Source organism: Acinonyx jubatus, chromosome B3, assembly GCF_027475565.1.
Source record: "Acinonyx jubatus isolate Ajub_Pintada_27869175 chromosome B3, VMU_Ajub_asm_v1.0, whole genome shotgun sequence".
In the NCBI taxonomy this organism is placed as follows: Eukaryota; Metazoa; Chordata; class Mammalia; order Carnivora; family Felidae; genus Acinonyx; species Acinonyx jubatus.
Window position 1 is genome coordinate 93,454,362 of NC_069386.1, and position 22,132 is coordinate 93,476,493.

The window sequence follows — 22,132 nt, forward strand, 5'->3', positions numbered from 1 at the left end:
AGTGTAAAATTACTCTCTAAAGCCAGGCAACCCACCATTTGCATCTGTTCCATGAAAACGTCCTTCATGGAGCCTCTTTCTTCCAGCTTCAGTTTGTCTTGGTTTCCCTTGAGACCCAATGCACAACTATCATTTACCATCCTGGGAAGATTCCGCTCTATATTCTCCTATATACAAGACTCTTGTATATAGGATAATAATTAATAATATACAGAATAATAATTCCCACCCAGGTGAATGCAGCACACAAAGTTTCCTTAGCTCATAGCTAAGGAATTGTGAGCTTAGAAAACTTCCAAACTTAAAGGGTCCTCTAGCAAATCTGCTCAATCTTTGCTCCTGAGGAAGACAGGAGCAATTCCTGGGCAATAATAATAATAATAATAATAATAATAACAATAATATTATTATTATTTCTTTTCTTATTTCTTGATTTAATTTCTGGTTTTGGTGCTACATACATAAAAGTAGTGTCCTGAGAAAGGGAACAAGGCAGAAAAAAATTGGAAATTTTATAGGTCTAAAAATGTCTTCTTCTAAAAAGGATCTTCTTTGACATGAAAAAAAAACAATGGCTGTGTGGGAAATTCTAGTTTGGAAATAATTTTCCTTCCAAATTTCAAAAGCTTTACTCAGTTGTTTTCTGGCTTCTTGAGTCTATTAAGACATGTGCCATATTAAATCCTAATTCATTACATGTGACCATTTCGGAAAAAAACACAAAACTCTCTAAAAACTTTTAAGATCTTTATTTTTCCCCTAGTGTTCTGAATTGCATATTGACGTGTTTTGTGTAGATCTAATTTACTGCATTGTACTAGACACCTAAGTAATTAAAAATGCATGTCCAAATATGATGGGAAATTTTCCTAATATTTTTAAAAATAATTTCTTCAACTGTATTTTCTCTGTTTGGAATTTCCATTCAAATGTTAGATAAGCTGGACTAATTCTGTCATGTTCTTATCTTATTTTTCTTGTTCCATCCCTTTGATTATTAAATTTTGTTTTACTGTCCTTAAGATTTCAAACTTATCTTTCATAACTTATGTTATTTTTTTAATTAAAAAAATTAATGTTTATTTATTATTGAGAGAGAGAAAGACAGAGACAGAGCAAGGGCAGAGAGAGAGGGAAACAGAATCCGAGCTGTCAGCCCATAGCCTGACTCGGGACACAAACTCACCAGCCACGTGATCACAACCCGAGCCAAAGTTGGACACTTAACTGACTGAGCCACCCAGGCACCCCTATGTTATCATTTTTAATATTCCAAGAAATCTTTGATATTCTCTGAAAATTCCTTGTTTTTATTTTTCCTGTTCTTGTTACATACGTGCAATATTTCTTTTTTTTTTTTTTGAGAATACTAATTAAAATAATCAATAATTTTGTTTTATTTTGTATTTGGTCCCTGAATTCTCCTTGCTTCCTGAATTCTTTTTCCTATTTCTTTTTCTTGGTTTATTTCTTTTTTTGTTAAAAGACTGTCTCAAGTTTTGGGGTATAGGGTATATTCCCATTTAAGAATCAGTTATGAAAGGGCTTATTGGTAGTTCTGTGATCAATAGTAGCTTCATTGTAAGTGTATTAGCTAGACTGTGGTCATCAAGTCCCTTACTTGTCAGGACCTGTAGCCTTTCCTCCAAAGTTAATCAGATTTCCTCACAGGAATTCTTCAATATTCTGCCAGGAAGGCATTTTCAGAACTAAATATGAGAACGGATTGTGTCGAATATGTAAACTTTGACTTAATAACCCTGATTTAAGTGCAGTAAGTTACCTCCTGTTTTTGATGATTCCAGGTTTCTTAGTTCAAAGTCTCTCAGTTTCAACACCTCACATAACAAACAAACAAACAAACAAACTAAATAAATAAATAAATAAATAAATTCTAGTCTTCTGTAGGAGTTGACTGGGAAGCTGGTGGAAAAAGGAGGCATAGAATTGTGTGAAATGTGGAAGGAGATCTGGGTGTGCAACTCTTCTGGTATAGACTTTCAGCCAGTTCTTCTGCTTTTACACTAAATTACATTCACACTCAGGAGCTAAGTGGTGTCTCCAATTGCTGAGCTTTTGAAGGATTCTACTGCATGAATATGCCAGTCTGTCCTTTAAACTGATGGCTTTGATTTAAGCTTTCTTTAGTATGCTAAAGAAGCAGTGGCCATTTCCTGACCTGATTCTGTTCCTTCAAAATTGTTTTTCCTTCATCTCCTCTCCCATTCTCTCTATCCTGTATGTATTTGTTGTTGTTTTATTCCCTTACCATTGCTTTAACATGGTTCTAGAGAGAAGACATAAAGAATACATATGTTTAAGCAGCAACTTTAAGTAGAACTAATTCTACATGTTTCTTTCAAGCATATAACTATTAGTTATCAAACTCTCAGAAGACATATCCCAGCAAAAGAAGGATTGCATTGATTAGCTTTTAATCAGAAATATTAAATAAATGACTAGGGCAGATTTTAGAAAAAACAATTAAATCATTACATGGCTATGAAATCTCCCTAGTTATAAAATATACTTTTATTAAGAAACCATAGCTCATAGAACGCTTGGATACTTTTATAATTCTTAGGAAAACAAGTGATAGGTCATATAAGTTAAGGAATATAGTTATATTTTGTCAAAATAGTAACACAGAGAAAACAGTATTCTTGGTTGAAATAGTAAAAGTAAATAAATAGATAAAAGAACATTTGGTAGTTGCTTTATAAAACCTATACAGTCCAATTTTTCTACTACAAGAAACTTCAGAAAATTTTGTGGGACAAAATTGCTAATTCAGATTAATATATCTGCCCAAATTGATCAGAACATTAATACAGAGTCACAAATATTTAAAAATATCTATCTAATAAAAACCATATATATCAATCAGCATTGTAGCAGGTTCCTTTTCTAAAACTAAATTTCCTCATCAAACTAATGATGAGCTATCACGAAATTTTATTTTAGATTGGTATTAGCTTTAAACTCTAGAAATTTATTATTAGAATACAGGGCTTAATGAGAGATGTACATTTTCACTGTTAGGAAAACTCTCCATAAAAATGGTGGCCTTAAAATTCATACTTTGTTGGGCACATTTTAGAGATAATCTATTACAGGGGATTCAAGGCTAAATTATAATACTGTTTATTAGAATTTTTGTTAAATTCGAGCCATTATGGCCTCAGTTTGTTACTGCAAGTATAGTCCTTATCTGCAGATTTTTCTATATTTTGTATTGTAGGCCCATCCTGTGTTCCAAGTCCTGTTGATATTGATGACAGTTCCACTCAGAGAACCAGTTGTGAAAAGATATAGAAATCTACAGTTTAGGTGATGATCTAAAACCATGGATCCAAACAGAAAAATCAGTGCTGTTATTTTAGCATTTCTTAAAATAGAGCAAAAGTATCTGAAATAAAGTTGCTTTGTCATTTATGGTTTATCAAAATGAGTATCTATTCAATCAAATAGTCCAACATCAAATCAAAATCCAAGCACAGATGAATCTTAAGACTATAATCCAATTTTTTAACAAGGTTGCCCAATTTAAACGCATGCAGAATTTCTATGCTAGTCATGTTCTTATTAACAATGACAGAACAGGTTTTAAATTATAACGATTCATGCAGAGAACACATACTTAAGCCTAAAAACCAGTCTTCAGTCAAGGTTATATTTGGAACACATGGATTCCTCAAGTAGGCTTAGCTGTCTCTACTGTAAAGTATTCTCATGAGTTAAAACACTTAACAATTTACTATCTGGAGGAATTTATTTATCCAGACCTTTAAGAGTAGGTATAATCACTTAGAACACATGTCTAGATTCTACAAACAAAGATCTTTCCTGAAGGTAAGGCATTATCTGGAAAATTTATATTTCAGCAATGCCACATTTATTCATATGGTCCACAATTTAATACATGTTATTTTCTCCAATCAAATAATTTTAGGCAGCTTTCTAATAAATCTTGGGCACAAAGAAAAGTGCTGGAAGTACTTCACTCTGATATGTATCACAGTGACATTTCCCTTCAATGACAGAATAAGATGTTTGTCAGGTCCTGGTTGTATGGGAAAAATCCCAAAGGAAGGCAAAGAAAAAGGAAACAAGCCAGTGCTTTCCTTCCTGGCTGTCTTGAAGGTGACCCAAGTCTTAAAAGACCAACGGGGCTTTGGAGCGCTGCAAGGAACAGTGCTATCGTTTCTACCAAAATGTGCAACCGAGTCTGGACAGCAAGAGATGTGAACAGATGGAAAAGGGTGGGCATAATGCAGAACAGTACTGAGATGGCTTTGTAGTATAAGGGGCAGAAAAAATATTTTTTTAAGTCCTAACAATGTCAGTTTCCCCTTTATCTTTGATTTGTAACCCAGCAATGTAATTGTTTCAATTATTACTAAACCTATTGTGGTGGCAATGAAAGTCACAATCTCATACTCAAAACCTTTGGGGAATGTTTTTCAGAATACTTCAGCTTTTCAGAAGACAATACAGTGCATATACCATGTATTACGTAATGCATCCAGCAGGTTCTGTGGCAATACTGTGTAATCAAATATATAATTTCCTGAGTAAAACATATGATTATTCATACAAAGTAGGGTAAATGAAGAGCATAAAGTCTTTTCTGTTTTTCTATTTGAGTAATTTTAGAGCAGTGGTTGCCATCAAACAAGTTCACATCAGGTTTCACTGAAAAAATTTACCAATAACGCCCAACAAAGCAAAATAAAATACACTCATTTAATTTACAGAACTTTTTAGATTTTAGAATCGTGTTTAAGGTATTGAAGTTGTGTGTTTTAAAACGTCACAACCAAAATTATAAGAACAAAAAAGCACAGGAATGTACTCTAGAATGTTAAATAATAGAAGTACATAATTATGTAATTAGGTAAACTAGATTAAATTTAGTTTAATTACAAAATATATGAACATCCATGCTGTTTTCCAGAGTGGCTGTTCATATGTAATTTCTAATGAAATCTTGCCATTTGCAATGACATGGATGGAGATAAGAGAGTATTATGCTAAGTCAAATAGGTCAAAGTAAGACAAATACCATATGATTTCACTCATATGTGGAATTTAAGAAACAAAAGAAACAAGCAAAAGAGAGAAGGAGTGAAAGAGAGAGCGAGAGAGAGAGAGAGAGAAATAAAGAAAGGCAAACCAAGAAACAGACTCTTAACTTTAGAGAACAAACTGGTGGTTACCAGAAGGGAGGTGGAGGGGGATGGGTAAAACAGGTGCTGGGAATTTGGGAGGGCACTTGTGACAAGCAACAGGTGATGTACATTAAGTGCTGAATCACTAAACTGTACACCTGAAACTAGTATTGACTGTCTGTTACACTAACCGTAATTTAAATAAAAACTTTAAAAGGTTATATGTGAACAAAACTAGTAAAAATAGTGTTTTGTTTTGTTTTTAAGGAACCTAACTGGAAATATGTGATTAGGAGAAGGGCCAGAGGCTATACTGTGGTTAGGTGGTAAATGAGTAAGAACAACCTGTGTGCCCTAGATGCACATGGATGCACACAGGATGCAGATGCCTAAATTATGCCAGGGGATGCCTAAGGGGCTGGAGATGCTAGAGAGAATGGGACAGGACTTCTCTCTCCTCTTTTCCAGGAAGGGAACAAGCATCCAAGAGTGGAAGATGAATCACAAATGCAGCCCTGTTATGCACCTCCCAGTCACCTGAATAAATAAGATTCAGCAAATGGTGCACTAAAGAAATCATGTATAATTCCAGTCACCTTCCTAACAATGTATCTCTTGTTGCACATCGAAAGGGACACAGTGAAAGGCAGAGAAACAGGAACTCCTCACTTGTTACTATGTTTGAATTACTTGGAGGAGAAAAAACCTTTTTTATTCTAATTAGTAGAGAGTTAAAAAAAATGCAAGTTCTCATAAAAAGACAACAGAATGATGGATAAACCTGTGCAAAAGGATGAAATGAAAAGTAGGCCCTTGATTTGTTTTGGTGGAGAAGAAGATAAGGAGAAGAAGAACATTTTAAGTATATTTGCTAAAAGCAAAATGTGAAAAAATGAGCCTAAGAACCATTTGCTAACAGCAAAAAGTGGAAAAATGAGACTGACAACCAAAATAAATCAACAAACACTTTACGGGTGGCACAGCATTGCCCAAGGTACTGGTTACTTTCCACAGAGGTGGACTGAAAGCAGACTCTACCTAGAGATTTTGGTCATTCACAAGCCAATCCAAATACCACTTACATGATGTGCCTTTCCAAACACAAGACCAGCTGACTTCACACAGAGGGAAAGTTAACAAAACAAGTTACAGTATGTATCGCATAGTATTTTCTTTATGTAATTACAAATGTATTTATATACATACACATAAAGATAGGAGGTATATACACTCAAACTCTAACAATCATGGGTGGGATGATCAGTAACATTTATTGTCTTCTTGTTCTTCTGGTTCTTAAATGATTAACATGTATTACTTTATCACAAAAAATTACGAAAGTTTCTAAAACAGATTCTTTCTTCAGGAAATATATTAAATGAGCTATAATTATCTTATACACTCTTATCCTCAACTAAACAGAAGGCTATTTGGGGGGGAACAAACCATAATTTTTCTGAAAGACATAAAGATGAAAAGAAAATATATCTCAAGTTGTCAGACGAAAACCCATAGTAGACTTAATCATAGTTTTCTCGGTAAGTTACTTACAGTACACATCCACTCTGATCGACTTTATCGCCGGGGACCCCAAGCCATTCTCTGCTTTACAGTAATACCGGCCTCCTTGGTGTCGCTGAATATTTGTAATCCTCAAAGTCTCATTGAAGACACTTGAGTCTTGGAATCTGTCAGAGGCACTTCCTGCTGTTTTGGTCCACCTGATCTGAGCAAGCATCAACAAAGATTGTTACTTTAGGTTGGTTTTCTCAAAGAAAAATCAAATAGCCATTACTCATTTGAAGTTTGCTTTCAGAGATGCTATATGCTATTCCTGGCAAATTGCTGGGAAAAAAAATTTAAGTTTATGTGTACAACTGAATTATAAAAATTTGATAGCAATTCCATTATTGTATAGTATATGTAGTGTATACAATTCTTATTCACTTGCATAGAATTCATGCATAGCTTAATCAGTGTGTAAGGCAATATAAATATAACATAAAAGGAGTTAAACATATGTAATATGTTGGAGATATGGATTAGTTTCTCTCTTTGTTGAGAATTTAAACTTCCATATTTTTCAAAGGTACTTTGAAAGGCTCTAAGGTACTTTTTATTTATTTAATACAGGAAGGCTCTCAATTTCTTTTTGGACATGCTTCATTATTTTATTTTAAATTTCCTCTTTGATTTGGATAATTTAAGCATGTGACTCTAATGGCTTATCGAGACTATGCGTGTGTGTGTGTGTGTGTGTATACACACACACATATATATATATATACTGGTTGTTAAAAGTTCTGGGTTTTTTTTTCTCATGGCTTTGCTTTAATAAGTCCATAAATGACATATCAGTTTTGATAAAAAGAATTTATTTTATATCAATAATTATTTTCAAAAAATGTGCAAACTTTTTCAAAGACAGCATTTTTACTAAAGTGCCAAAACACTTTGAATATATAAAACACTCCATTATAAACAATAGCATTCTTTTAAACACAGCTGTGTATAACAGACTTAGTTTTGGCTAGCAATAAAGACTGGCATTCAACTCAAATTTTGTGTATTTTAGTTTATAAAACCTGAACAAAGCCACATGATGGTAATGTAAAGTGATAAAAAATGGGAAATAAAAACAACTTGGTTTTAATTCTCTCCTTGCCCCTGCTGTATACGATATTTTTGTTCATTTGTTTTTACTTTTAGGTTGAGAAGTGGTTGACAGAAATCCTTGGTTAAACATAGAAGAAGAAATGAAAATGAAACTAAAGACTGAGTCTTCAAAATTGAAATCCTACAATACTCCCATTAGCTATACTATGTTTATATATTAATTAAAATTTATAATCTAATGATGTTAAAAGTATTTTTAAAAAGTTTTCCACATCATTAAAGTATCAATATGAATATAATCATGTTTGTCCTTAATTGTGAATGAAATGAAAATGTTACTTAGAGATTTATAAAAACTGAGTAATTCACAAACATAAGTATCAAGTTCTTATTCAACATGTTCTGTGTGTATGGAATATAGACAAAAGTCAATGGCAAGACTCCTGACTTTAAGCAATTTATAAGCTGATTACTAATATGCTCATAAAAAGACAAGATGTAACAAGGGCACTGGTTTGACAAGTTGTATTTCCAAGGAAATATCTAGGGCTATGTTTTCATTCAAATTTCAGAGTCTACAAGTAAACAAAAAAAGAAGATTAAATAAACAAATTACATATTTTTTTCTTGCATAAACAGATGCCAATTCTAAGATAATCGATATCTCTAAGATGTAATCTAAGATAAATCATTCCAATTAAGAGGCGTCTGGGTGGCTCAGTCAGTTAAGTGTCCAACTTCAGCTCAGGTCATGATCTCATGGGTTGTGAGTTGCAGCCCACCTCTGGGCTCTGTGCTGACAACTCAGAGCCTGGAGCCTGCTTTGGATTGTGTATCTCCTCTCTCTGCCCCTCCCCCATTGCAGTCTGCCTTTTTCTGTCTCTCAAAAATAAATAAATGTAAAAAAAAAATTAATTCCAATTAAGATGCCAAATTTATTTGGCTATCATAATACTAAAATTGATTTTGAATAATATATATTTCATATTATAAAAAGTAAGTTCGGTATAAATCAATTTTGGAAATGGCCTAGCACTTTCAGAAATTAAAAATGTTATTAAGAGGGGAGCCTGGGTGGCTCAGTCGGTTAAGCGTCCGACTTCAGCTCAGGACACGATCTGGCGGTCCGTGAGTTCGAGCCCCGCGTCGGGCTCTGGGCTGATGGCTCAGAGCCTGGAGCCTGCTTCCGATTCTGTGTCTCCCTCTCTCTCTTCCCCTCCCCCGTTCATGCTCTGTCTCTCTCTGTCCCAAAAATAAATAAAAACGTTAAAAAAATTTTAAGATACAATGATTAAGTTGCATTATACTGTTACAATACTAGAAATCATTCAGCAATAGGGGAGACAGAAAGTACGTAAGAGTGTGTGTGTGTGTGTGTGTGCCTCTGTGTGTGTGTGTGCGTGTGTGTGTGACAGAATCAGAGAGAAAAACAGGGAGTGAAAAAACTATGAGGCATAGCAGCAGTTATAACCTTGTTTGTCTTAAAATGACCTTATACTCTTAAAAGCTGTTGAAGACCTTAAATAACTTTTGTTCATTTAGATTGATTCTATCCATTCATAATTACTGTATTACAAATTAAAACTGAGGTAATATTAAACTATGTATTATTAACTCATTTCAAATTATATTAATAAATTGATGACATATTAACACAAGGGATATTTTTAGTCAGAAGACTATATTTTCCACAACCAAAAATAATTGAGTAAAAAGAATGGAACCGTTTTATATTTTTTTATTTTATTTTATTTTATTTTATTTTATTTTATTTTATTTTATCTTATTTATTTATTTACTTATGAGAGAGAATGAGAGAGCATGTGAGCTGGGGAGAAGGGCAGAGGGGGAGAGAGAGAGAGAGAGAGAGAGAGAGAGAGAGAGAGAGAGAGAGAAGGAGAGAATCCTAAGCAGGCTCTATGCTCAGCATAGAGTCCAACAGGGCAGGATCCCACTACCTTGGGATCAAGACCTGAGCTGATATCAACAGCCAGAGGCTCAACCGACTGAGCCACCCAGGAGCCACAAGAATGGAACTGTTTCATAGTTCTGCAAATCTCTTTAATATCCAGTTTAGTGAAAAAGAGCCAACTAGATAATCATATTAGCTTCTACATGAAATCTGTTGCTACAAAATGTTTTGTTTCAAATATATGAAGAAAATCTGGCCTCACACCAATATTTATTTGGAAAGGGAGGAGTACTTCAGTAGCCTTTTCAGATCACTGTGGATAGTCTCCTTTGATACTACACTAAAACTCTACAATGGTAGTTTCCTAATGTTTTCAGAGTGAATTCTAAAACCATACCAGTGAACTTTTTTCTATTCTGTTACATTAAAATCCATTGGTTTATCTTGCACTTTGAATGGATCTCTCACTCATACATGATTGTGTAATATGGCACATCAGTCATTTGAAAATATGAATTCACTGACTTATGCAGATCTTCTAAATATTCATGCATTTCATCACACAATACCAAAAAAAAGAGCATATTTAATAATTTCACTGCCAATCTCTTCAGAAGAGTCTTTAAGTGTTGGGAAGCCATCATGCTTAATGTGAGCAGATTTTCCAAAAATTCTCATTTTCCTCTTAAAATTTAATTTTATTATTAGTAACAAATATGGCAAAGGTATTTTCTTTAGAATGGGAGGTTCAACTTCCCTGATTTTTTAAGAAAATGTTTGCCAAATACCCAAGTCTGAATAACCAGAGTTTGTATTAACAATCATGCTTTTTATATTCCATGAAAAAAGTGGCAAGTTCAGTACAAGACTCAATCACGCAAGTCCTTTACTTTGAGAAAAACTCTGTATTATAGGAAGCAGCAGAAATGCATTATGGGATTTCTTTATTCTGTCAACAGAATATTAAAAATACAGTACTCAACTTTGACGATCTTAAAATTTGATCATTTTTACTGATTTACTGACGATACTGTTAGTGACATTGCTTTTTTTGTTTGTTTTTCACTGTTGGGTACATGTTAGTGAAGCAAGTAGAGAAGAATACAGACTGATAGTACAATTTAATGTCACAGCTTTGTTTTGTGCTAAGGTGCTGCCTGTTTTATCCACCATTGCTTTGCACCATCACTGCAACAGTAAAAAAAAATACTATTTTCTACATAAGCTTCCAGTAAAGATCGCAGGGTCCCCCTGGAGATCTAGCAACCACACTTCAAGAAACACTGATTTTTAAGGATAAAGAAACAGCCATAACTATATCTATGTCTATATCCAGCCATTTATTATTTAATCAATAGTGTTAGGGCAACTGACTATATATCAATAATAATAATAATAATAATAATAATAATAATTAATAATAGCTGACTCTCCAACACACCCTTCACACTGAAATAAATTCTAGATTCAACAGTCACAAATGCTGATAATATCTTTGTATTGTTGGGGTTTCATAGTTGAGACTGAAAGGACAAATTGGTAGAAGCTTCCTTTTGGAAAGGAAACTTTGTAAATTATGTCAAAAAATCGAAACATATTCACACTTTGACTTAGCAATTATCTGGTTAAAATTTACCTTCCTAACATTTGCATGAATAAGAATGCAGAAAAATGTATATATAGTAATAGAACACTGGGAACAACTGAATATCAAATGATAGGGAAGTGGTTATAAACTAACTGATTCTAAAATTAAACTGAATGTGGGCATTAAAGGATTAAGATATAAAATGTTTTATTAAATAAAAAAGGAACTAAAGAATATTCTCATATAAAGTGAGCACATGTGTATGTATGCATGTGCATATATACTAATATGTTTGTTAGAAATACACACAGAAATACACAAAATTTAACACTGATTAACTCAATGAGTGGGACTGGAAAAAAGAATAGTTAAAATGTTTCCTTTTTTAAGATTTTAATTTAGAATTCTTATTTACAAAATTTATTTTACCATAAACAAATACTGTTTATTATAAATAAGTTTTTTAAAAATAATACAATTCTATAGTGAAATATAGAAAATAGAGAAACTAAAAGAGAAAAGAGAAAAATGAAAATCAGTTAGGAAAAAACTTTTCTTCTTCTCTACTTTAAAAAAAATACTAAATGGAAATATTACTGAGCCACAAAAAGACATTCTAATGATGAGAGAAGAAACCTCCAGATACACTAACATTAAGATTGTGACTTCAAAGTCTCCAGAGAAAATTGTGTAGAGTTCCAGGCAGAAGGAACGAACTGTTATAATTTGCAGAGCCTTCTCATTCCCCAATGTTCTCCTTCTGTAGTAACTGAGCCCCAAATATTCAGCAGGCACATGGCTGCCCAAGACAAAAATGATATTTCCTAGCTATCTATTCATCCACATTCTTACCAGTGTGCTTAGAGCAAAAGTGTCCTCAGAGGGAAGCAGCAATCTACATTTTGCTCATTTCTGCACATTTCTGCTGACCCCTATCTTGGACCATGAGCTGATTTGGAACAAGGTCCAGCACAGAGAAGCTATAAAACAGAAGAATCTGAATTTCTGACATCATGGAGTTGTACCTACCTGTCCTGAACTCTTTATAACCCTGGGCTTCTACATGGGAGAGAAATAAAATTCTGTCTTGTTTACATCGTACTTATGGGGGGATTTTCTGTGACTAATAGCCAAATTTTACTTTAACTGATAAGTCTGGGGTGGTACAGAAGGTCAGCTTGACCTCAGGAAACCCATCTCCCAACACTGACTGCTTGAAAACAGTGTAAATAGCACCAGAATTTACTGAAAAAGGTAGGGGCAGGGTCTCTATCTCCATATCAAACAATCAAGATCTCTTTCATGTAGTGTGAAAAGAAAATATTCAGTGATATGAAAACATACAGTGATCTCAGGGTTCTAATACCCACCTGACAGAAATATTTTAGACAATAATCACCCAACAAAATAACTGGATCTGAGGGTTGGTTTTAGAGAAGACAGAGAAAAGTATATGTTGGTGAGCAGTTAATATGTGTCCATTCTTTAATGGGTAAGTAAAGTTTTCCTGGGTAATATACAACTTAAGTACTAAGTAAAGTTTCTTAAAACCTAAAAGTCATAGAATAAAGGGATCTGTAATATCTTAGCAAAATCTTGGAGTTTGGGATGAGCGCAGGACACAAAGGGGAAATAAACTTAATGATTCATGGGAATGGAAGGAAAAGGGAAGAGAAAAATTATACTAAAGCCTTAAACTTTAGGAGAGTTGGAAGAAATCTCTTTATGGAAGAAACTGTAGGTATTCTGTTTATAAATAATAAAATCATAAATGTCTGATTAAAATAATAGTAAAATACACAACTCCATTAATGGCAGGGAAAATGAGAAAAAGGAGAGAGTGGAAAGAAAAGAAATTGGATAAATAGAAATTTGATAAAATGGGCAAGAAGAGACCAAAAGGGAAAGAGAAATATATAATTCTAAATAAATAAAAACCATAGAGTAAGATAGAAACAACCTGCATCAGTCATAAAGTAAATATGAACAGACTGAATTTGCCCATTAAAAAGTTTGTTAGACTGGAATTAAAGGTAACAAGTTTTTATGCTATTATATATGTACATATATATACATATACAATATACAATACATATATATAAGTATGTAATATATAATATGTAATGCATATTGTATATATACATACATATGTACATATATAATATATATTATCCACATATAGTATATGTAACATATATAGAATGTGTGTATATATATGCATACATACATATAAACACTAATGGGAAAAGAAAGTCATTACTTTACGTAACAAAAGTCATAACTGACAGCAAAAATATATTGTCATTAATTGGTATGCAGTAAAGTACAGGGCAGCTAAAGACATAATGTAAACAAAATTAGAAATGAAAGAATTTGAAAAACACGCAGTTGCAGTAGGAAATTCCAATCCATCTCTTTGAGAACTAGGAAGTTCTAGATAGTTCAGTTTTTTTTCTATTAACTTAAAAAATAACTAAGACAAGGAGGAGCTGAAAAATAAAATCAACACATATGACTAATAAAATATTTTTAAAAATCTTTCATACATAGAATAAACATTTTCTTATGTTCATTGAACATTTATAAAAATTGATCGTGTAGTTTGAATTAGAAAACATATCTTAATTAAAAAAGCGGATATAGTACAGGCAATGTTATCTAGACTTAATTAAATAGTTATAAATAAGTTATCAAAAGATGACTACTACTACATTGTCAAAGAGAAAATTAAAAGAAAAATTGCTAGTGATCTAGAAGTCAACGAATAGAAATCATCTCACACCAAAATCTGTGAATTCAATGAAAGGAGTGCACAGAGGAAAATATAAAGTGTAAGTACCTTCTATATTAAGGAATGAATGAATGAATGGAAGCATGAATGAATAATAAATACAACAGGTACTCATCTAATTTATTTTAATTTAATGTAGGTTACTGAGCTCTACTCTAACATACTATTTAGCCATGCAAGTAGAACTAATTCATCTTCATTTTCAGTTCCTTCTCCCAGAGATTTTTGTGAGCTAGCTAGGCAGAGATATACAGAATGTCACTGTGGAAACAATAAAATAGGAAGTACCTCAGGAAGACTTTCTGGATATTTCAACTCTGCATCGCTAGCAATTAGTTCAGTAGAGAATCTACATAGGTTACTACTATCATGACTACTAGTAGTACTACTACTAATACAAATATGTTGAATGGAAATATGGGATTTGAGTTGTACCTTGAGAGGTTGGTGGATAGAATGGTAAGGATTAGGTTTGGGTGTAAAATAGACAAATTAACGGTGATTTATATTTGATGAAAGTTAAATTCTATCATGTAAAAGAAATCTGGAAGGAGGCAGGCCACTGCGGACAAAATGGCTCCATCAAGGACTCAGACTCTTTAGACGTGCCCTCCACACCATGTGTCACTTGAACTTAAGTCCAAAATAGTAGCTACAGATCTAGTTTTCACATCCCATTTCTAGCAGAAGGAAAGAGGATAGGACAAAAGTGCCTGCCAGTTGTCTTCTACAAGTGCTAGGTCACTGCCTCATGACACTTGTGTTAACATCATATAATTATATTCCATCCTTAGTTACGAGAAAGGGTGGGCAGTGTATTCTTTACACTGCATAGTACCTTCCTCCCAACCCTCTGCTAAAATCTGATGGTTCAATAACTTGGAAAATAGGAGAGAGGATATTTGAGACTGGGAATAAAATATATCCAATTTTCAGATCTGCCGCATTATTAAATACAATTGCACTTAAATCCTGCTACAATGACATCAAACAATCATTTCCATAAAATAACATGAATAGAAAAAGAAAGATACTAGAAATTAGGAAATACATCTATTATAACTCTCTACCTAATCCGAAGAAATGACATGGAGATCCTCTTTGGTTGCAGAACCTAACACTTAGCCTAGGGTTATCCGACTCCCAATAAAGAATTCTCTACTTTGTTTTTTGTTATAGTGAAACATCATAGCATTATGTAACCTTAAATAAAATCAATGTGAACTGAGATAACTCAAGAAAATGTTAAAAACCTGAGGCACAGATCGAAGATAGACCTGGATAAATCTAAACTAGTGTAATACATAGATGCTATGAACCCAATAAGGACTTAGACCTTGACAATGCTCAGATTTGTAGGATGCTCCCCTTTAATTAATGTCTAGTGAATGGGAGGATTTGTGACTTGAAGCTACTTTCTATCAGTTGTCAAGGAGTTAGGGCATATATACTCAGATCAACCTGTAGAGACAAACCTGAGCCTTGTCCCTGCCTTGGTTGTACTCTGAAAAAAGTTACCTCATCAATAAAAAAGTAAGCCAGAGAAAAAGTATGATAAAGATCGTCCGACCTGCTATAATTATCAGGTGACTTGCCACCAGAGCTTTGGGAGCTAAATAAAGCTGGCTACAGAGCAGCAGCCTAGAAGAATATAAAGGAACATCTATGATAGGTGAGTATGAGTAGACAGTGTTCATTACAGTTTTGAAAATAAAGGTTATCCTCTTATCTTGCATCAGTATCAGGGAAAATTACAGAGGGAATATGCTCTCTTTGAATTACTAAATACAATAAATAGAATTCTGAGTGGCACAGACTCCAGATCATACAGGTCCAATTTTCAATAAGGCATATTCACCTACCATAAATTATAGCAAAATGCCACACTTGCTTCTAAATCTAATTTTATAAAAAGAACTACAATTGTCTGACAAAGCAACAAAAATTTAACCCAAAAACTTCTATACGCTATGCATAAAACATCACATTTTTCTAGTATGCTCAAAATATTAGAGATCACTACTACTACCAACATGACTATCACCACCAATAATAATAATAATAATAATAATAATAATAATAACAATAACAATGTAACAGACACCTTTAAAGATTTCTATAAGTTAGAGTTACTATGTGATATATGTGCTCAGTGAAATAGGAAAGAATTTCTCAGTGTATGTAGTGCAAATATGCTCAGAGAAACAGTAAGGAAAGGTGAGTTTGAACACCAATGAGGGATCTTCTCACCAGCCAGAGAACAGAATGGTGGGGAGGGGATCATCATGGCCAACTGCACTGGAAATGGAAGAAAAGCATGGGATAAGGACGTGGGTGTTTCTGAACACTAGATATGCCTTCAAGCAAAGAAGACTTATGTTCTAATCTTCTTTTGGGCTGTGGCTTTTCTTTGGACTTAAACTTTCAAGAACATACTCCTATGTGACTAACCTGTGGGAGAAACTACATAAATGTAGTGCTTACCTGTGACAATGTCAGGCTTCCTAAATGTATATGAACACTACAATAGGACTTGTTGGCATTATTTCAAACCAAAGGTGATAGAAGAGGGGAGTAGATCTTGGTGCAAATAAATACACGCTCATAAATACAAAAGGCTGGGGGTTAATGTAGATTGCTTCATTAAAGGGTTTTATTTTGTAGCATAACCAAGACATTAATCATCACCTCCGAACAACCATTAACAAAAGTTTACTTCCTCAAAAATTTACAAAATGCTTTTCTATTCCATCATCTGATTTTAATACCACAACAGATTTGAAAAAGTAGGAAAATGTTTCCCCCCGTTTCACAGCTCCAGTTCTTCCAGGACCATGTGACTCTTTAACTTTATACATTGGGCTCCTTTTGACCTGAAAGCTCTTTTTTCTGTTCTTATTAATCTCAGTAACTCCTTTTGATCACTCAGAAATCATTTTACTAGAAAGCCTAATTTTTATATATATATATATGTATATGTATGTATATATATATATATACATACATACACACACATGTATATATGATCACACAAACACAAAAATTAGCAACTGGTGTTCTGCTTGATTCTCTCAGAGCCCCTTTATCCCCCCATATATGCCTCCCTAGAAGTCTCTGTTTGTCATGGAAGAAGGTCCTTGGGCTGTGGAGCCACTTTGCTCTTAGAGGCAGTCTTGGAAATGCTTTGGGGTTTACCTTCACCCCAGGGCTCTTAGCAATGAAATAGTAGAGTGGATATGAAAGCCGAGAGCCCCTGCCTCCAGACAGGATAGATTCAGAAGCATAATATGTCCTCCAGACTTTCTTTGCAGGATCAAGCTGAGTCTAATCTCCTAAAATCACACCCAAGCCTCCTTCTTCCTTTTCCACTCACGCTTTCTTCCCCATTAGCAGTTTCTCATGACAGCATTTCCTTAATAAATTACTTGCAAATGAATGCTCATCTGAAGCTCTATATCCAAAGAACCAGACCTAAGAGCTTGGGACATAGTACTCATTAACAAAACCATTGTTGGTTGAATGAATTCCTAGCACTATAATTCTGCTGACAAGGCAAACTTAAATTAGGCAAAGTCCCACTGCACAAGGCACTCACAATATACTAAGTATCAGTTAACTGAGATGTTGATCTTTTTTTTAATGTTTATTTATTTTTGAGAGAGAGAGAGAGAGAGAGAGAGAGGGCACGCATGAGCATGGGAAGAGCAGAGAGGGAGAGAAACAGAATCCAAAGCAGGCTCCAGGCTCTGAGCTGTCAGCACACAGCCCAATGTGGGGCTCGAACTCACGAACAGTGTGATCATGACCTGAGTCGAAGTCAGACACTCAATCGACTGAGCCACCCAGGTACCCCAAGATGTTGATCTTTTAACACATACTTCAAATGTGAGTTGAGTCTACTCATCCACTTTCATTTTGAAATATGCACAAAAGGATTATATTTAAATTTTATAATTTTTAATATGTTTGTATTAATTCATCTAAATATTTCTACCCATTACTCTTTATAAGCATAGGACTTTATTTTAAACATGGGTGGCTAGATATCCAAGTGAGGAAGATGGCAGTGAAGAAGGATGCTGGGCTCACGTCGTCCTGCTGATGGCTTAGATTCCACCCACACTGGCCTAAATAACCTAGAAAACCAAGGGAAGACTAGCAGAACAGACTCTCTAGATAAAAGCATAGACAAGAGGCCCGCGGAAGAGGGTAGGAAAGACAGACAGGCAGTGCATGCTACACGGACTGGCAGGAGGGAGCCAGGCAGTGGAGGGGCAGCCCTCCCGGCAAGGTAGAGCCTCCTAAGTCTGGCTTGCAAAAGCAGAGGGGATCGGCTGCAAGAGCTCTGACAGCCAGCAGTACTTCTGGAATATTAAAAGTCAACAGCTCTGCTCTCAGAGAGCAGAGCAGGGAGGGCGAGAGGACACCTGGAGGGAGAGTTGTTGAGCCCCAGGAGACAGAGCTCAGCTTGGCAGGGGGGAACAAAGGTACTGGCAAACACCATTTCCCTCTCCCATCCCCCAGCCAAAATTCCAAGGGAACCAGTTCCCATCACCAAACTTGCTTGCACTGCACAAACACCCAACACTGTGCTTCTGGGGATCCATCCTTCCAACGGGTCTGCCTCCCTCCCAGTGCTGCAGGGCCCCTCCCATGGGGGACCACTGACAGCAAAGCGACCTAAGCTTGCCCCTCCCACCCCTGTGCACCTTGCAGATCCACCCTGGCTAATACGCCCTTGGCAAGATCCCATCAAAGCAGCACCACAATCCTACCAGTGTGCAAGCAGCCCAGACAGGGGCCACACCACTCCACAGTGAGTCCTGTCCCTGGGAGAGGGAAAGATAAGGTACACACCAGTCTGACTGTGGCCCCAGCGGTGGGCTGGGGGCAGACATCAGGTCTGACTGCGGACCCACCCACCAACAAAAGTTTCTCTAGATAGCACAAGGGAAGTGCCCTGCAGTTTGGAGCTACTGCAGGGACTAGACAAAATGATGAAACAGAAAAATTCTCCTCAAAAGAAATTCCAGGAAGTAGCGACAGCTAACGAATGGATCAAAACCAATTTAAGCAATATAATGGAACAAAAATCTAGAAAAATAGTCATAAAATTAATCGGTGAGACTGAAAAAAGCATAGAGGACAGCAGAAAATCTATTGCTACAGAGATCAAGGGACTAAGAAATAATTATGAGGAACTAAAAAATGCTATAAATGAGGTACAAAATATAATGGAGGCAGCCATAACATGGATTGAAGAGGCAGAGGAAAGAATAGGTGAATTAGAAGATAAAATTATGGAAAAAGATGAAGCTGAGAAAAAGAGAGATAAAAAAAAATCCAGGAGTATGAGGGGAGAATTAGAGAACTAAATGATGCAATAAAACAGAACAATATCCATAGCATAGGAATTCCAGAAGAAGAACATAGAGAGAAAGGGGCTGAAGGTGTACTTGAGCAAATCATAGCTGAGAACTTCCCCGATCTGGGGAAGGAAAGAGGCATTGAAATCCAAGAGGCACAGAGAACTCCCTTCAGACGTAACTTGAATCAATCTTCTTCACGACATATCATAGTGAACCTGGCAAAATACAAGGATAAAGAGAGAATTCTCAAAGCAGCTAGGGATAAACAGTCTCTAACTTACAAAGGTAGACACATAAAGTAGTAGCAGACCTATCTACTGAAACTTGGCAGGCCAGAAAGGAATGGCAGGAAATCTTCATTGTGATGAACAGAAAAAATATGCAGCCGAGAATCCTTTATCAAGGAAGTCTGTCATTCAGAATAGAAGGAGAGATAAAGGTTTTCCCAAACAAACAAAAACTGAAGGAATTCGTCACCACTAAACCAGCCCTACAAGAGATCCTAAAGGGGATCCTGTGAGACAAAGTACCAGAGACATCACTACAAGCATAAAACTTACAGACATCACAATGGCTCTAAACCCATATCTTTCCATAATAACACTGAATGTAAATGGGCTAAATGCTCCAACCAAAAGACATAGGATACCAGAATGCATAAAAAAAAAAAAAAAATAAGACTGTTCTATATGCTGTCTACAAGAGACTCATTTCATTTTTATTTTTATTTTTTTAATGTTTATTTATTTTTGAGACAGAGAGAGACAGAGCATGAACGGGGGAGGGTCAGAGAAAGAGGGAGACACAGAATCCGAAGCAGGCTCTAGGCTCTGAGCTGTCAGCACAGAGACCGACGCGGGGCTCGAACTCACAGACCGTGAGATCATGACCTGAGCTGAAGTCGGATGCTTAAAAGACTGGGCCACCCAGGCGCCCCCAAGAGACTCATTTTAGACCTGAGACCACCTTCAGATTGAAAGTGAGGGGATGGAGAACTATCTATCATGCTACTGAAAGTCAAAGAAAGCTGGAGCAGCCAAACTTATATCAGACAAACTAAACTTTAAATTAAAGGTTATAACAAGAGATGAAGAAGGGCAATGTATACTAATTACAGCATCTATCCATCAGGAAGAGCTAACAATTATCAATGCCTATGTGCCAAATACGGGAGCCCCCAAATATATAAACTAATCACAAACATAAGCAACCTTATTGATAAGAATGTGGTAATTGCAGGGGACTTTAATACCCCACTTGCAGCAATGAATAGATCATCTAGACACAGGATCAATAAAGAAACAAGGGCCCTGAATGATACATTGGATCAGATGGACTTGACAGATATATTTAGAACTCTGCATCCCAAAGCAACAGAATATACTTTCTTCTCGAATGCACATGGAACATTCCCCAAGACAGATCATATACTGTCTGTTTTGTGACAAAACAGCCCTTCATAAGTATAAAAGAATTGAGATCATACCATGCACACTTTCAGACCACAATGCTATGAAACTTAAAATCAACCACAAGAAAAAGTCTGGAAAACCTCCAAAAGTATGGAGGTTAAAGAACACCCTACTAAAGAATGAATGGGTCCACCAGGCAATTAGAGAAGAAATTTAAAAATATATGGAAACAAATGAAAATGAAAATACAACAATCCAAACACTTTGGGATGCAGCGAAGGCAGTCCTGAGAGGAAAATACATTGCAATCCAGGATTATCTCAAGAAAAAGAAAAGTCCCAAATACAAAATCTAACAGCACACCCAAAGGAACTAGAAGCAGAACAGCAAAGACACCCCAAACCTAACAGAAGAAGAGAAATAATAAAAACCAGAGCTGAAATAAACAATATAGAATCTAAAAAAACAGTAGAGAAGATCAATGAAACCAAGAGTTGGATTTTGGAAAAAATAAACAAAATTGATAAACCCCTAGCCAGGCTTCTCAAAAAGAAAAGGGAGATGACCCAAATAGATAAAATCATGAATGAAAATGGAATTATTATAACCAATCCCTCAGAAATACAAGCAATTATCAGGGAACACTATGAAAAATTATATCCCAACAAACTGGACAACTTGGAAGAAATGGACAAAATCCTAAGCACCCACACACTTCCAAAACTCAAACAGGTATAAATAGAAAATTTGAACAGACCCATAACCAGTGAAGAAATTTATTCAGTTATCAAAAATATTCCAACAAATAAGAGTCCAGGACCAGATGGCTTCACTGGGGAATTCTACCAGACATATAAAGCAGAGATAATACCTATCCTTCTCAAGCTGTTCCAAAAAATAGAAAGGGAAGGAAAACTTCCAGACTCATTCTATGAAGCCAGCATTCCTTTGATTCCCAAACCAGACAGAGACCCAGCAAAAAAAGAGAAATACAGGCCAATATCCCTGATCAATATGGATGCAAAAATTCTCAATAAGATACTAGCAAATCGAATTCAACTGCATATAAAAAGAATTACTCACCATGATCAAGTGGTATTCATTCCTGGGCTGCAGGGCTGGTTCAACATTCACAAATCAATCAATGTGATACATCACATTAATAAAAGGAAAGATAAGAACCATATGATCCTGTCAATCTGTGCAGAAAAAGCATTTGGCAAAATTCAGCACCCGTTCTTAATAAAAACCCTTGAGAAAGTTGGAATAGAAG

General features: G+C 35.3%; 1 protein-coding gene across 3 annotated transcripts in view; it reads right to left on the reverse strand.

The window, feature by feature from the left end:
* MDGA2 (MAM domain containing glycosylphosphatidylinositol anchor 2) overlaps positions 1–22,132 on the reverse strand; it is an 846,425-nt gene that overhangs the window by 385,897 nt on the left and 438,396 nt on the right. For all 3 annotated transcript variants that reach the window (XR_003422473.2, XM_053224436.1, XM_027065661.2), the window contains exon 3: positions 6,723–6,897. Coding sequence is in view for 2 of the 3 variants with exons in the window: in XM_053224436.1 (XP_053080411.1) it covers positions 6,723–6,897 (175 nt within the window). In the remaining variant the exon portion in view is untranslated. The remainder of the gene's footprint in view (positions 1–6,722; positions 6,898–22,132) is intronic.